Genomic DNA, 14,987 nt, shown 5'->3' on the forward strand with positions numbered 1-14,987 from the left:
ATCCCATCCTATTTCTTTGATATTGCCACAGCTGAATCAGCAGTCAATGCTGAATCAAGCCAGAACAGAACCCCTGATCCTCCTCATCCCACGAACGTTTTCTGCTTTCTCGGTTACAGTAGCTAACGCCCTGTCACCCACAACTTGTGACCCAAGTATTCCCTGCATCTCTGCCTTCTTCCTTGTCGCCCACATCCAGCAGGAAAAGTGCCGGACCACATCAAGGGCAAGCACAACTCATTTTCCAAGATGAGTCCATCCTACTCTACTGCAGCTGACACCATCCGCTGGATTTTGGTATCATTTACAGGAGTAAGACAACAGATTCATTTTGCTTAAACAATGCTTAAATCAAAGCTGAGGACAGGGAAGAAACTTGCCCTCAAAGACGCATCCAAGGAAAGTGATGCCATCTCCCACCTGTTCTAATGAAAGCATCCTAAATGTCACAAGTTCTCTCTACTGAAAAAAAGACAGGTACCAGAGACCATAAACACAAACAGAACATACATACAAACAAATGTAATTTGTGATTTAATACGTGGAGCACTGCAAATCTAAAAATTGTTTCTTCTGGTTGGGAAGGAGCTGGCCAAAACTAAGCTACGAGATACTTTTGGAAGGACGGTATGATAAGAACAGGGACAGAAAAGTAAAACCCAGGAAAGATTTTGAGCTGCAAAAGTCATGCTTTACCTTGCCGTGTAAACTATCAGTATTTTATTTGCAAAATAACAACATACCTGGAAAGAAAAGCAAGAAAACAGCATTCATGAATTCAGCCTTCAATCAAAAGGTCCTTTACATAAAGGAAACTGCATCAACCAAGTTCAAAGACTGTCCAACACACCAAAAGCAATGTTTTAAGCATGCTGCAAAGCAACTAAAATTGTGTTCTGCTGCTAAAACCGGACTAAAACAAATGCAAGCCACAAACATACTGACAACCTCTTGGTTCCAAGCCCTTAATTTTGCTCTTTCCCTCGTGAACCTGTTTTAATACTCTTTCTGTTCCAGAACACAAACCCCGTAAAACAAGCACACGGCCTCAGAAGAAATATCGGACATTGATTAAAGCGGCCAGGCAAGAGGTTTAGTGGGGCCTGAATGTGGGTTTAAGGGTTTTCAGTCTGCAAAGTGTCAACCTACAAATTCATGCCACCAGCTCCAGGGACGGCATGAGCACCCAGGGCTCCCGCGCAGAACCAATAGCAAAGAAGCACCTGACAGCTCGGAAATGTTGATTTTTATAGTCTTGACAATGCAGCCCAAAGAACGACCAGTGGCTGAGGTACGAAAGGCTTCATACCTTACTGCTGACCTCCACCTCCTACATCAAAACAAGCATGTGATAGAAAAAATCCGCTAAGAAAATGGCCTTTTGTAATCACCCAGTGCCAAGCATCAGCTGCTACACACCAAGATTTCTCAGTAATCCTGACTGACTCTAAATTCACAGGGCAGATAAACACTTCCCTGGCATTCACCTCTCATTTTGCAGAAGCTCAACCTGCAGCAGCTTTTCACAAGGTGCTAATGATTGCCTCTTCTTCCAGCTTACAAAGCAGGTCACAGAGAGCTTACAGAAGAAAATAAAGGTCTTGGATATTTCTTTCAGTCCAAGCTTAAAGGCAGCTGAAACAGTTTTGGTTTTTTTTTTTTTTTAAAGCTGCCCATTTCCAGCCTGAGCACACAGATTTTAAAATTTGTATGCTGTATTTACAGGTATTTCCAGGCTACGGTCAGTAAAATATCTGTTATACCAGTACAGCAGAAGTTACTCTTACATATTCACTCAAGGATGGTCCTAGTGAAGAAAATGTTTTTAAATACAACAAGGGGTATTTTACTTAATAGACTTCTGCAATTATTAGATGCAAACCCATACATGTTAAAAACCAAACAAAAACCCCACCCTTACCAAACCTGTGTCTGTGAATGGAGTATTTTATCCTTCCTTAAAAGACAATGCTCCGCACACTCCCTAAATGTCTGTAGAAACACACATTTTTGTTGTTGCTTCTCTCCACATACCACCGGATTTTACAAAAGTCCTACTTCGATCTTAAAAACTACTGTTGCAAGACAGATGTCAGCCGAGGCGATGAGTGTCCCCAACACACAGCCAGAACTGAAACTGGAGAACATGCCAGCATGGAGGCGACTACCTGGAGACTGAAAGCGTTATAAGAAAAAACAGCGCCTGTAAGAGCTAAATACAGGCAACTTGACAACGTAACCATCAAAAAGCAAGGGGAAAACAAATACCAGACAGGGCAATAGCCGCATGGGACAAACTCACATGCCAAGGAACACGAGAAAGCCACTCAGAAGTGCACCAGATGCAGATTTAACAGACTCATCCAGGACTTCAAAAACTATACTGAGTAAATCTATAGACAAATGGTTGTAAAACAGCCCTCTTCAACTGGGAGGGGGCTGGATAACCCAAAAAGATTCCAACAGAAGACCCACATGTAAAGCATGACTCGTAATGTCCACAGAAGACAAGAAGCAGCCCAACCCCAAGTTACTCACTTATCTGGAAGCCTACACTAATAATTCTCATCCTCTTGTGCTGCCGTTGCTGGTTCTGCAATACTAATTAAATAAGTCCCAGAGGTCACAAGGTAAGGATAAAATTCTCAGTAATTAACCTGCTCAAATTGTAACTCAGTCTGATATTCCTGATGTTACAAACGAAGCCTGTGATGAGCTTAAAATTTCTGAAGACGTGGAGTGAAAAAACATTTCAGCACATGCCAAGCTATAATCAACATTTCCCTGTCATTAAGACGCCATAATAGCTGAAGAACTGTCAGTGCGTTCAGTGTTGTAGCTGTGCGATAGCAGCCTTCCCTGAAGCACGGCACATACGTGAAAAAAGAACAACAAAAACGGTCAAGAACACCACAGATAAAAGCTTTTGACCTTTGCTCTGAACTGAAAATGTGAATCAGCAGAACCAGACGGCAGTTTCTGTACTCTTTAACGTGCACCTCAGAGTATTTATGTCAGTTGTAGTTATTAAACCTCATGCTCGTGGCACCAGAGAGCGAGACTTTCCTCCCTTACTCATGGAATTTGTTCATGGAATTCCACCACTGGCTCCCTCCCACACACTACAGCAAACCAGCATAGTAGCTAGCTACCCTTTGGATCCAAAAATCACACGTGTGCTGTCAAATGGGAATAATTTGGGAAAAACAGCTATATCAAGGCCTTCAAAAGCACAGATGAGACAGAATCCTTGGGATTTCACCTTGCTGGTTTCTCAGGTCTGGATGCAGCAGTTGGGAGGAAAGAATGGGAGAAAGGCAAGAGCGCTCATGTACACAGGGAATGGAGGTAAGGAAATGTGCAAGTGGAGGAGGAGTTAGACCAGAAGACACTGACAGACCCTTGAAACACCAAAAGTTTATCTCAGTCTTGTGAGTGAGTGAACTTGCTAATAAGAAAAGACTTGAGTGCTCTCCTTAATCAGCTTTCCGAGGACTAAAAAACATCCCTGTCATTAGTCTTCTCAGGACCGTGAGTTTATTTCTCCCCTGCCCAGCACCGCTTCTGGTGCTAACCTCTGGGAACCTCTCCTTCCTAGCAGCAGAAATCATCTCGGCGCAGCGTATGCTGTCATTTGAAACATCTGCCCCTCAGGCTTAATGAGACTGAATCAGCTTCCAAAATGGACAAGGCACGGGGTCAAGAAATTAAACCTTTAAGCTGCTGACAAGCACAGCCTCCTGTTCGTGTTACCGGGAGCAATCCTGCCTCACCTGACAGCTCTGCTCGCCCGCTCCCCTCTCCCTGCGGCACAGTTACAAGAGGGATGGCAGCAGCTTCCTCACCCCTTGGATGACCTGCGTCTTCTCCTTCCAGTAACCATGTGGCAGATGCATCAAGTACCAGCACAGTGTCTATCGCTTGGCTGCTCTACTCCTTAACATTTCCCTCGTCCTTGAAGGAATGCAGTTGCAAAGCAAGTTCTCAGGGATGGAGGGTGAGCACGGCTTCTCTGCTCCAGGAGAGCAGATATCCAGCAAGACCCTGGGAGACATTCCCCCCCCAAAGGAAGGGGCAGAAGAGCTGAGGTGCCTGCTCTTCTTTCATCTCTCTTCCCCAAGGTTTCCTCTCCTCCAGCAAAGCAGAAATCCAAAGGGAGAGGGAGTGCATCACCACCTAATTTTCAAGTCGAGGGAGTGAAGCAAATACATCTCTATTGGAAGGGTAAGAAGTAACGACTGTGTGTGCATCTGAGATGCCTGTTGCATTCCCTCCAACAGAAAGAAGTCCCATTTCATGCCCCCTCCCAGTGGACAGGCAATGGGGAAGGGAAGATGAAGCACAATATCATCATCTTCCTAGTGGAGAGGACGCGGGCAGCAGAGGGAAAGCCAGGTATCAGCCCTCTCTTCATCATTCCTCGCTGAAGAAGAGGGATCAGAAGCATGTGTGTACTGGGGAGGTACTGGACAAACAATTGCTGTTTCTACCCTGCTCCTTCTGAAGGAAGGGCACGCATCTTGAGGGAAGGGGGAGTTTAAGGCAAATATCCACCCTCACTCACCCTTTGTTTAGGAAAAGGGAAGCATAAGCAAGAAGGTTCTCAGTCACCTTCCCTCCTGCTTCCTTCTGTGCGTGTCAAGAAACAAGAAGATGCCCAGACCTCCCTTCCCTGTGTCTCTGCATGTGGGTTTGAATGCAGATCCCCCTTTCCTCCAGATGCACGGGCACTGGGGGGCGAGAGGGAAAGATGCTCGGTTCCCTTTGCAGCTGGAAGCAGCTTAAGAGGTGCACGGTTCACCCTTCTCCCACGTCCCTGCATGGGGGGTGAGGGTTACCCAGTGTCTCTAATCCTCCAGGGGATGCTAAGGGGTCCAGTGCCCCCTCTCTCAAGCGCATGCTGAGGGATACCCATCCCATTTCCCGTATGGGTGTGCCTGGGAGGGTGGGATGCCTAGTGCCGCTGTTTCCCTCCATTTCTGAGACTTGGAAGGGGAATTTCCAGTCCTTCCTCGCTCCGGTGTGTGACAAATGGTGCATGTGAGAGATGGGTGGCCAGGGTCCCCTCTCCCTGGGGAATGATTAGTCCTGTATCCCTTATCCCTCAAGTGTATGTGGGTAGCAAGTGATGTCCAGTCCTCTGCACGCCCGGGTTAGTGCGATGGGTAGTGCTCGCATCCCCGTTTACCCACGGGGTTGCACTGGAGGAGCAGGAAGGGCTACCTGGTGTCCCCACAGTGGGGAAGGAGGGGACATCTCCGCCGGGGTCCCCGAAGGAGGGGACGGGGTACAACGACACCCCCGCCGGGGTCCCCGCGGGAGCGGAAGCGGGGGGAGACGGGACGGGGACACCCCCGCCGGGTCCCCACGGGAGGGCGGGCGGCACTCACGGTTCCAGTAGACGGGGTAGCTCTCCGCGCTGGCCACGTCCACCTCGTAGAGCCCGCTCCGCACGCAGACCGGCTCCACCGCCGCCACCTCACCTTCCCGCGGGTCGGCGGGGCCGCCGGCGGGTCCGAGGGCCCGGTAGGCCAGCTCGATCCGCAGCGAGTCGTAGCCGATGAAGGGCTTCCAGGTCTTCCGGTCCTCCCGGTAGAACCAGCGCACCTCCTCGGCGCCCAGCTCCCGCACCACCTCATAGCGGGGCCGGCCGCCCCCCGGCCGTCTCCTCTCCGGCAGGGCGGCCGCCGCCAGGGAGAAGCCGCTGCCGCCGCTCTCGCTGCTGGCCAGCCCTGCTCCCTCACCCTCGCTGCCCTCGCCGCCGGTGCCGGTGGAGTAGCGGAGCGAGCCACCGGACTCGGCCGAATCGAAATCGCCGCCGCCACCGGCCTCGTCGCTCAGGCTGGGCTCCCGCGGCAGGGCGGCCTCCGGCTCCCCCTCGGAGGAGGAGGTGGAGAGCGCGGCGCGGAGCAGCGGCGGGGGGCGGCGAGGCGGGCGGGCGACGGGATGCTGCACGCCGCGGAGCGCCGCCGTCTGCTCCTCCGCCGCTTCCTCTTCGCCGCGGGCCGGCCGCTCGTAGTAGCCGCTGGCTTCGCCGGGCAGGTCCCAGGCGGCCTGCGGCGAGGCGGGCTCGGGGTAATCCATGCCGCAGCGCGCCCGGCCCGCCGGTGCCGCCTGGGCCCGCCCCGCCGCCGCCGCCGCCCGCCCGGACCGCGGCTGCCGCAACCGCCGCCGGCTCCCTCCGGGCGGGGGCGGTGCCGCCTCGTCACGCGCGGCGCGACGCGGCCGGGGGCGGGGCGGCGGCACGCGGCCTGCGGGCACGCGGCGGGGGCGGGCGTGAGGGGCGAGCGGGGACACGGCCAGGGGGGAGAGGTGTCAGAGACGGGGTGCAGCTCCGTGTGCGTGTGAGAGCCTCGGACGCGGCCTGCAGCAGCCCTGTACGTGTGTGAGAGACACCCTCAAACAGCCTACAGCCCTGTCTGTGTGCGTGAGACCCTCAGGCACAGCCTACAGCCCCATGTGTGTGTGCGAGACAGCCTCAGGCGCAGCCTACAGCAGCGCTGTGTGTGTGTGAGACCCTCGGATACAGCCTACAGCCCCGTGTGTGTGTGAAAGACCTCCCAGACGCAAACTACAGCCCTGCGTGTGTGTGAGACACCTTCAGACACAGCCTACAGCAGCCCTGTGTGTGTGTGAGAGAGAGAGAGACGCCCCCAAACACAGCTACAGCTATGTGTGTGTGTGAGACACCCTCAGACACAGCCTATGGCTCTGTGTCTGTGAGACCCCCAGGCACAGCCTACAGCAGCCCCGTGCATGTTTGAGAGAGAGACACCCCCAAACACAGCCTACAGCCATGTGTGAGACCCTCAGGCACACCTCTCTGTGTGTGTATGAGACAACCTCAAACACAGCCTACAGCCCTGTCTGTATGTGTGATACACCCCCAGAGACAGCCTACAGCCCTGTATGTGTGTTTGTCAGACACTCCCAAACACAGACTATAGCCCTGTGTGTGTGTGAGACACTCAGACAGAGCCTACAGCTGCGCCTGTGTGTGAGAGACCCTCAGACACAGCCTACAGCCCTGTCTGTCTCTGTGAGACCCTAAGACACAGCCTACAGCCCCATGTGTATGCGTGAGAGACCCTCGGACACAGCCTACAGCAGCCCTGTGTGTGTGTGTATGAGAGACACCCCCAAACACAGCCTACAGCCACGTGTGTGTGAGACCTTCAGGCACAGCCATGTGTGTGTGTGTGTGTGACACCCCCAAACCCAGACTGTAGCTTTGTGTGTGTGTGAGACGCACTTAGACACAGCCTACGGCTGTGTCTGTGTGTGAAAGACCTCCCAGACACAGCCTACAGCCCTGTGTGCATGTGAAAGACCTCCCAGATGCAAACTACAGCCCTCTGTGTGTGTGTGAGACCCTCAGGCAGAGCCTACAGCCCCTCGTGTGTGTGTGAGACACCCCCAGGCACAGCCCACAGCCCCTTCTGCATGCCTGAGGTGCCCACGAGCACAGCCCCGGCTCCTCCGTGTGTGCCTGTCAGGCTCTGTGTGTGCCTGTCAGGCACCCTCAAACACAGCCCCAGCTCCACGTATGACAGGCACCTTGAACTACGGCCTATGTACGTGAGACCCCTAAAACCCAGCCTGCTGCCTCGTGGACATGGGTGACACACGGCCTGCGCCCCTCTGTGTGGCTGAGGCACCCTGAAGCACAAACCATGGCCTCACAGACAGAGAGACACCCCGAAACACACCCTGCAGCCCAGCGTGTGAGTGACGGGCACCCCCAAACCACAAACCGCAGCTTGGTGTGTTTATGGCAGACGCTCCTAAAACCACCCTCTGTGAGTGTGGCCAACACCCCGACGACAAAAACTGCAGGCTCATGTGGGTGACAGAGGCGCTTAAAGGACATCTTGCACCCTCGTGTGTGCGCGTATGAGAGAATACACATCCTGCAGCCTGGGAGATTGGTGTCTGTGTGTGAGACACCCCAGCACTCATCCTGCTGCCCTGGGGGGGGTACCTGGTACCCCTAACACTCATCCTGCTGCCTTGTGGTGGGTACCTGACACCCCCATCACTCATCCTGCTGCTTTGGGATCCCTCCTGTGTTCGTGCAACCCTACCCACGCCCACGCCAAGGAAACCCTACAGGATGACAACCATGCACAGGGTGACACTGTGCGTGAGATGCCCTCCCCTGGCTAAATACCCCCACAGCCTGGCAGGGAGAGGTGGTCAGGTTTGTTGGTGTGACATCCCTTCTCCCTTCAGCCAGGCATTTCTCGGTTGTTTAGGGGTGCGTGAGACAGGCAAACCCCAAACACACACTCTGCAAACTCATGGGGGGGGGCAAAAACCTGGGGTCACCCTTGTGCGAGAGAGACCCCACTCCTCCAAACGCTAGCTGTGCCTCCCCAAATCAGAGGGGCTGGGGTTCACCCATGCTTGTTTGTGCGTGTGAGCAAGAAACACCCACCTCCATCCCCAGCACACACCTCGTAATCAGCAGGAGAGGGCGTTGAGATGCATATCGGTGTGATAACACACCTGGCAGCCTGTAGCAGGATGAGGGAGGGTGCCCGGGTTTTACACCTGCATGAGACACCTCCCCGTCCCAACACACACCCTGCGGCCGAAGAGAGGGGCAGTGATGGATCACCTCTCCGCCGCCAGTTCCACCCCCCGCCACCACCTCCATCCTTTCTCATGGGGTGAGGGTTGTTGTTGTGTGTGTGTGCGTGTGGGAAAGAGAGAGACTCCCAGAAACACACCCTGGCTTACTGGGGTGGGGTCACCTGTTTATGAGACACCCCCCCCTTTTCGCAACATGCCCAGGAGGACGGAGGCGGTGTGAGGGTATGTGAGTGATACTCCTATCTCACTTACACCTCGAAGGGCGAGGGAGCTGATACCACCACGTTTGTCACATCTCTGTGTACAACATCCCCGCTGCCTTCCTCATACAGACATCACCGCCAGGGCAGGGTGCTGGAACAGTCAGGACGCAGGAAGGAAAATAGTTGGTTGGGTGTCATGTACATTTGTGTGCCTCCAGCCCTAACTGTCTGTGTGTGTCCTTCTTGATATACAGCAAAACCTCTCTGACAACCCAGTATGTCAGCTGTGGGTAAAAACCAGGGTACAGTGCATGTGATCATAGAATCATGGAATGGTTTGGGTTGGAAGGGACCTTAAAGGTCATCCCGTTCCACCCCCTGCCCTGGGCAGGGACACCTCCCACCAGACCAGGCTGCTCCAAGCCCCATCCAGCCTGGCCTTGAACCCCTCCAGGGATGGGGCAGCCACAGCTTCTCTGGGCAACCTGGGCCAGGGGCTCACCACCCTCACAGCCAAGAATTTCTTCCTCAGATCTCACCTAAATCTCCGCTCTTCCAGTTTGAAGCCATTACCCCTTGTCCTATCACTACATGCCCTTGGGAAACGTCCCTCTCCAGCTTTCAAAAAGTCCCTCTCCAGCTTTCAGTTCCCTCCATCTCCTACATGTTCTGCTTCTCTCCATCCTACAGTCTCCTGTGAGAAAGGGACTTCTGTGTATTGCATGGCACTGTATGTCCAAAAATAGGTTTGTGCCCTACCTCCTACGTCTGCTTTCAGACGGGAAATCCTGTTAATGGAGTGTGTTAAAACACAGAGAGAGGCCAGATAAAGTCCAGGCTGGAAGAGCAGGAGAAGCTTTTAAAAATATCCACTGGTGTTTTGTTTCCCTGAGTCATTAAAATCATGCTGAAAGACTGCGCATGGATCCTTGAGTGCATCAGCAACGCTTTTCAATCCTAAAAGCTGCAAGAACTCTGTTAGCTTTTATGAACCCTGACCGCAGGAGCTTTGGTCGTGCTTGTTCTACCTTTTCAGATGGAAAAAAGGAGGAAAAAGAGGTGAGATAAACAAGGTACAAGCAAGAAAGGGGGAGGGGAGGAGGCCATGCTAGGGTGTTTGACCACATTGCTCTAGCAACAGGGACGTGATCTCTTTGTTTAACTTATCCATTGCATTTCTAATGAACTCCATGAGGTAATCTTTCCATGAAGCCTGTCCCAGATTTTTCTCCACAGTGGGGAAGACAAAGGGAATGTTGCTTACCTCGTGGATTGCTTTGAAGGCACAGGTCGTTGGATTCTCACTTTTTATCCTCATTTCCATCAAAGTCAGGGGGATTTCACTGTCTTTTCTCATTCAACAAGTGTTTAGTCCTTCTCCTTGTCATCCTACTCAAATTCTCGCTCCTTTTGCTCCTTGTCTGAGATCAAGGAAAGACTGTCCAAATGAACAAGGGGCACTTTAAGTGTTTTTTACCTTTTTCATATATTCTTTCAGATGATCTGATTTATTTCTCGATGTGCATTTCTGGGGGTATACGTCTTCTCCCCATATGCTGCATTCTTGTGCACAGACTCTCCGTAGACAACAGGCAGAAAGACTGAGCACTGGTGGTTCATCGTCATCATCAAGCTGAACCACAGCCCGGAGAGTTGCAGCGTGATTGTTCTTCATTACAGCCATCTTGGAGCCCTACGGAGACACGTGGCCTGAAAACTGGTTTATTAAAGGCAAAGTGAAGGGAACTCCGGAGCCTGAAGCTCCTCCTGAGAGAGTCCCAATGGCTTTCACTTGGGTTTTGTGAGGAAGGTGTTTGCTGGGATAGGCTGGTATGAATGAAGTTGAGAGCCCAGATCTCTCTCATTTGAGCTCAAAAAAGGAGATTTCCCCCCTCTTTCCTGTTGACTTCTCTGAGCTCACAGGTGTGGAGCAGCTTGAAGGTTTCTGGCATGACACAGGACTCAAGTTCCGTCACCACAGAGTTAGATTAAATGAAAAATAAGACCAAATGTATAAGCTTCATTTGCCATCAGAGGAGGAAAGTTTCGTTACAGTGGAATAAATGTGGAAGAATGTAAGTGTCTGTATAGAAGTTTTAAAGCAAAGTTACATTTATTTTGTAATGTCATTTGTGTAGAACTTTCCGTGAGGACTAAGACCAGCGGATGCTGTGATCCTTCTATCATGAGACCTTCACAGAAGACTTCCATAGCCATATACATATACACGGTCCCTTCCTGCAGAGTTAAAGCATTTGGAAATTTCCTGGAAAAGAGGTTTCCATGGGAACTTCCCAAGGACCTCCCTTTATCCGAGAGATGAGGAGATACCGTGAAGGTAGGGAGTATGTGTGTAATTGCAAGCATAAATGCACTGCAAAACATCTCCGAACATCCTCCGGTTTTTAACATCACTTAAAAACCAATGTACACACTTAGAACCGGACTCTGCATTTCTGCAGCGACTTCGCCAAAAAATGAAACCCAGCAATGCCTCTTTGTTACCCGGTTCCTTTGCCCGAGGTTGCTCTTAGCTCCTTTGGCCACAGCGTTTCGCTGGAATTAGCTCACTACAAACGTCCTCACAGACCAGTTTTCCCCAGCACACTCTGCTGCTTTCCAGGGCACGGACTCACCAGGAGGCACTTCTGCGTTTAGAGGTGATGTCTGTATGACCCTGCACTCTGCTGGATGATTGTTCCTGAGCGTAGGACTTTGCATTTGCCTGTCCTAAGACTTCCTTTAACAAAGCTCATTTTACCAGGTTCTCCTAATGATCCCATCCCAGCGGCCTTTGTCTGCAAGACAAGCAACTCCCATTAGTGCGACTTTAAATAGCGCAGTCACTTTTGAAACTGTCTCTCACAGTTCTCAAATTTTCCAATCATCTTGTATTTTCTTGCAGATCCTGAATAAAATACAACGAATAGCACAAGTGCAAAGTGCTTGCAAGAGTCCATTAGAAACAATCTTTATTCATTGAGGAATCCTTTATAACAAAGCCATTTTAAGATCTTGCCATTAGCTATTTTTAAACCATTTATTATGCGCTCGTATTGATTTTGTGTATTTTTCTTCTCAGATCTGGATACCGCACGGCACTGAGTCAACACAGTTAACTGCTATCAACTGTACCCATGACTTTATTAAAGAACAAGATGAAATTTGTTCTTTGACAGGAACCATTTCCCACGAAAACTGCTGATTGCTGTTGCGTTACACCCCTGCTCTCCACCTCCTTATTAATTGGTACAAACCACTTCATTATACCTAGGTCAGGAGCAGTGTGGGACCAGCCAGCCTGAAATTACGTGGGCTTCCCTCAGTCGCACTTTTCAAATATTGACGCAACGCTGTTTTTGCTTCTTAGAAATGGTCTCCTGGACCGTTTCTAAACTCTCACTTTCCCACCTTATGTGAGAACAGTCATCTGAAGAACCAGCTCTCAACACGCCGGCATGCAAGTCCTCTAGACACACTGCTTTTACAATGTCGTCTGTGCTGTTTGATGTTCTTTTTCAAGTTGCTTGAATAGGAAGCGTTTCATCATCATTATTTAATGTGGAAAAATGGCATTCAACTTTGTCCCAAATTCAGGCGGGATATATTTATCAAACACGTCTGCTTTTTCGGTTTCACAGCTATCCAAATATATTTGGATACACTGAGAGTATTAGTAATTGGACTCCACTAAAATAGTGTTCATCAAATTAAGCAGGGTTCCAAAAAATCTTTGCTTACAATGGGATATTTTCTGCACAGGGAACATTAACTCTCTGGCTCTTTTAGAAGGGACGTTGGTCGACTGGGTTAAAAATCCCCCTTGGGAGTGTTTCACCCTACTGTCAGACAAGGGAGGCTCCTCTGTTTGTTTGTGTTTTTCTTTTCCTTGAACACCAGCGCTTTTGATACAGCTCTTATGCCAAGGTCAAAAGTGCCTTTCACTAGATCTGAAATGTTCTTCCAAAGAAACAACTCCACATTCCTTTACTCGTGCTGCGAGCAGCAGCAGAATATCCTCCTGGCTGAAAAAGACAAGAATTAGGGGGCAAGGAGAGGGTCATTTCTGTGATATCAGATACTGTCTCAATGCAGCATTGTTAAATTGTACGGGCTTTTTTTTTTTTTTTCCCCTTTTCCCTTTGTTCCAGGGCAAACAAAGGAAGAAAGAAAAGTAATGATCCCTAGCAGAAATATTTACCCTTTTCAGACTTTGATTTGGTGAAGCCCTGGTGCTACGCATTCCCCTATGCGGCGGTGAGGCTCGCAGAAAGCCACGCGCAGGCAGATTGCTGGCAGCATTTGCAAAGAAAAGGCTGAGCTGGAGCCGTGCTGCTGGTGTGGGCCCAGCCACCACATCTCCTCCTGGCTCCTCCTTCTCTCTTTCTGGATCTCCAGGGGTATGGATTTTGCCCTTCTTGCAGGAGTGAATGAGAACGGGGCAACTTGTTCAACAAGACATGGTGGGGTTGGTGGCACTCACGTCACTCTGATGGTGAGTCTGTCTGTTGTCACACAAACTAATATCATCACAGAGATGTTGGACGTGAATTATTGCTCGCCCTTTCTCTAAAAAAAAATAAATCCTGGCCCTGCATCTGTCCTCCTGGTAAAGAAGGAGGCAAAGACGTAAAGATATGAAAGCATCAAGTGGAAGGACTGTGCTCAATCTTCAAGCCAAGACCCCTTCAGCTGCCTTCTGAGGAGTGTTTAAAAACAAGTTAGTCGCAAGGTAGACTCATTTCCTAAAATAACGTTCTCTGTGTGTGCGCATGTGCACTCATAGAGGTGGAGAAAAGGCCTCTCCCATAAATGTGACTGCAATCCAGATGTCCATGTCCTGAACCAGAGAGAGTCCTCCAAACCCAGGTACTTCTCCTCATGGAGCATTGATTTAGCCCATCTCCAAGGATGCCAAGAGCTGCTCTGGGTACACCCTGTCCTGGAAATGATGCCATCTCATTTCTAGGATATTTCCTTTCCTTCCAGAATACTCTTCCAAGAGAGTTTTGTCACATGTCCCTTGGGTCTGGGATTGGGGCAGTTCCCAGTATTAGAGGGGTCGCTGCCATTGATTTTCTTTTTCCCCTTGCTAGAGATGGTAAGCACATGGAGGAAAATAATGTAGAAAAGGTAGTTCTTGCGGTGTTTTTCCCCCCGGTTAGAACAGGATGCAGAAGGTGCCTGAAGTTCCACTTTCTCCAGGTCTTTCATTTAGCCAAAGCCATTACAATATAATCTGAGAGCAAACATATTTCTTCCCATGGTTGTTTGTTTTGTTTTGTTTTTTTTTCTCTTTTTCTTCCTGATGAGATACCGTGAGTGTGGGCACACGGGAGGCAAATAAGTTTTGTAGATCCAAGAACACTGAAGTTGACACAGGTAATTTTTGCGGGAGGGAGAGGGGTGTTGTGTAACATTCTGCTATGTGTTGATTTTGGACTTGACCAGATCAAGGTTGAAAGCAAGGGCTCTGTATTCATACTGTGCCAACCACTAAGCCAAGAGGTGAAGCACAATGGCTTTCCAGAGGAAACCATCATAGACCTTTGGGAAAACGGAAACCTGGTTACTTTCTGTAGATGCTGAAGCAAAGAGTAGGAGGCCAAGGTCTTCACTGTCTTGAGGCTGGCTGTCGGAAAGCATACGATACACACAGCACAAGCTGGAAGCCCAACAAGCAGAAGAAAAAACCTTTTATCCTGCACAAAAAAAAAAAGACCCCTGTCTGGTGAATGGCTGAAAAGCTAAGAACAAGAGGTGGTTACAAGTTGTCAAAACCTCCTGCACATAGGGATTATAAGGGAAAAAAAAAAAAACCCAAATCCTCTCTCATTCACTTGGGAGAGGGTTGGCGTACGCAGGGCTGGGGTCGGAAGGGCTTTGTAGGGGTGTGGGGCTGTGCTAGAGTTCACAGAGAAGGGTCCTGAGAGTCGGGGCAGCTGGGGAATGGGGAAATTTTGCAGACCTCTGTACCGGAGTCACGAGGCCTGGAGGGGTTACACACAAACATTTTGTCTCGTAATAGCACCCAAAAGCATTGCTGGAGTTGCAGGACCTTGGGAACACTTGGCACGAAAAGTGACTTTGAGGTCACTGTCAGTGTGATGGTGTGTGAAATCCTGGCTTTACTGAGAACGATGTGAGTACTGCCATTGATTTCAGCAGGGCTAAAAATTCACCCGCGCT

The 14,987-nt window shown here is 50.3% G+C and overlaps 1 protein-coding gene and 1 long non-coding RNA gene across 3 annotated transcripts in view; one reads left to right on the forward strand and one right to left on the reverse strand.

Moving 5' to 3' along the window:
• DDHD1 (DDHD domain containing 1) overlaps nt 1-6,141 on the reverse strand; it is a 68,768-nt gene extending 62,627 nt beyond the window's left edge. For both annotated transcript variants that reach the window (XM_054199798.1, XM_054199799.1), the window contains exon 1: nt 5,391-6,141. In XM_054199798.1, the coding sequence (XP_054055773.1) occupies nt 5,391-6,084 (694 nt within the window). In that variant the 5' untranslated portion in view covers nt 6,085-6,141. The remainder of the gene's footprint in view (nt 1-5,390) is intronic.
• A 3,585-nt stretch (nt 6,142-9,726) lies between these two features.
• Nucleotides 9,727-12,903, forward strand: LOC128909324 (uncharacterized). The gene is made up of 3 exons (XR_008466336.1): nt 9,727-9,857; nt 10,937-11,136; nt 11,881-12,903. It is a non-coding gene; the product is annotated as an uncharacterized LOC128909324 (long non-coding RNA).
• The last annotated feature ends 2,084 nt before the right edge of the window (nt 12,904-14,987 follow it).

This window comes from Rissa tridactyla, chromosome 4 (assembly GCF_028500815.1).
Source record: "Rissa tridactyla isolate bRisTri1 chromosome 4, bRisTri1.patW.cur.20221130, whole genome shotgun sequence".
Taxonomy (NCBI): Eukaryota; Metazoa; Chordata; class Aves; order Charadriiformes; family Laridae; genus Rissa; species Rissa tridactyla.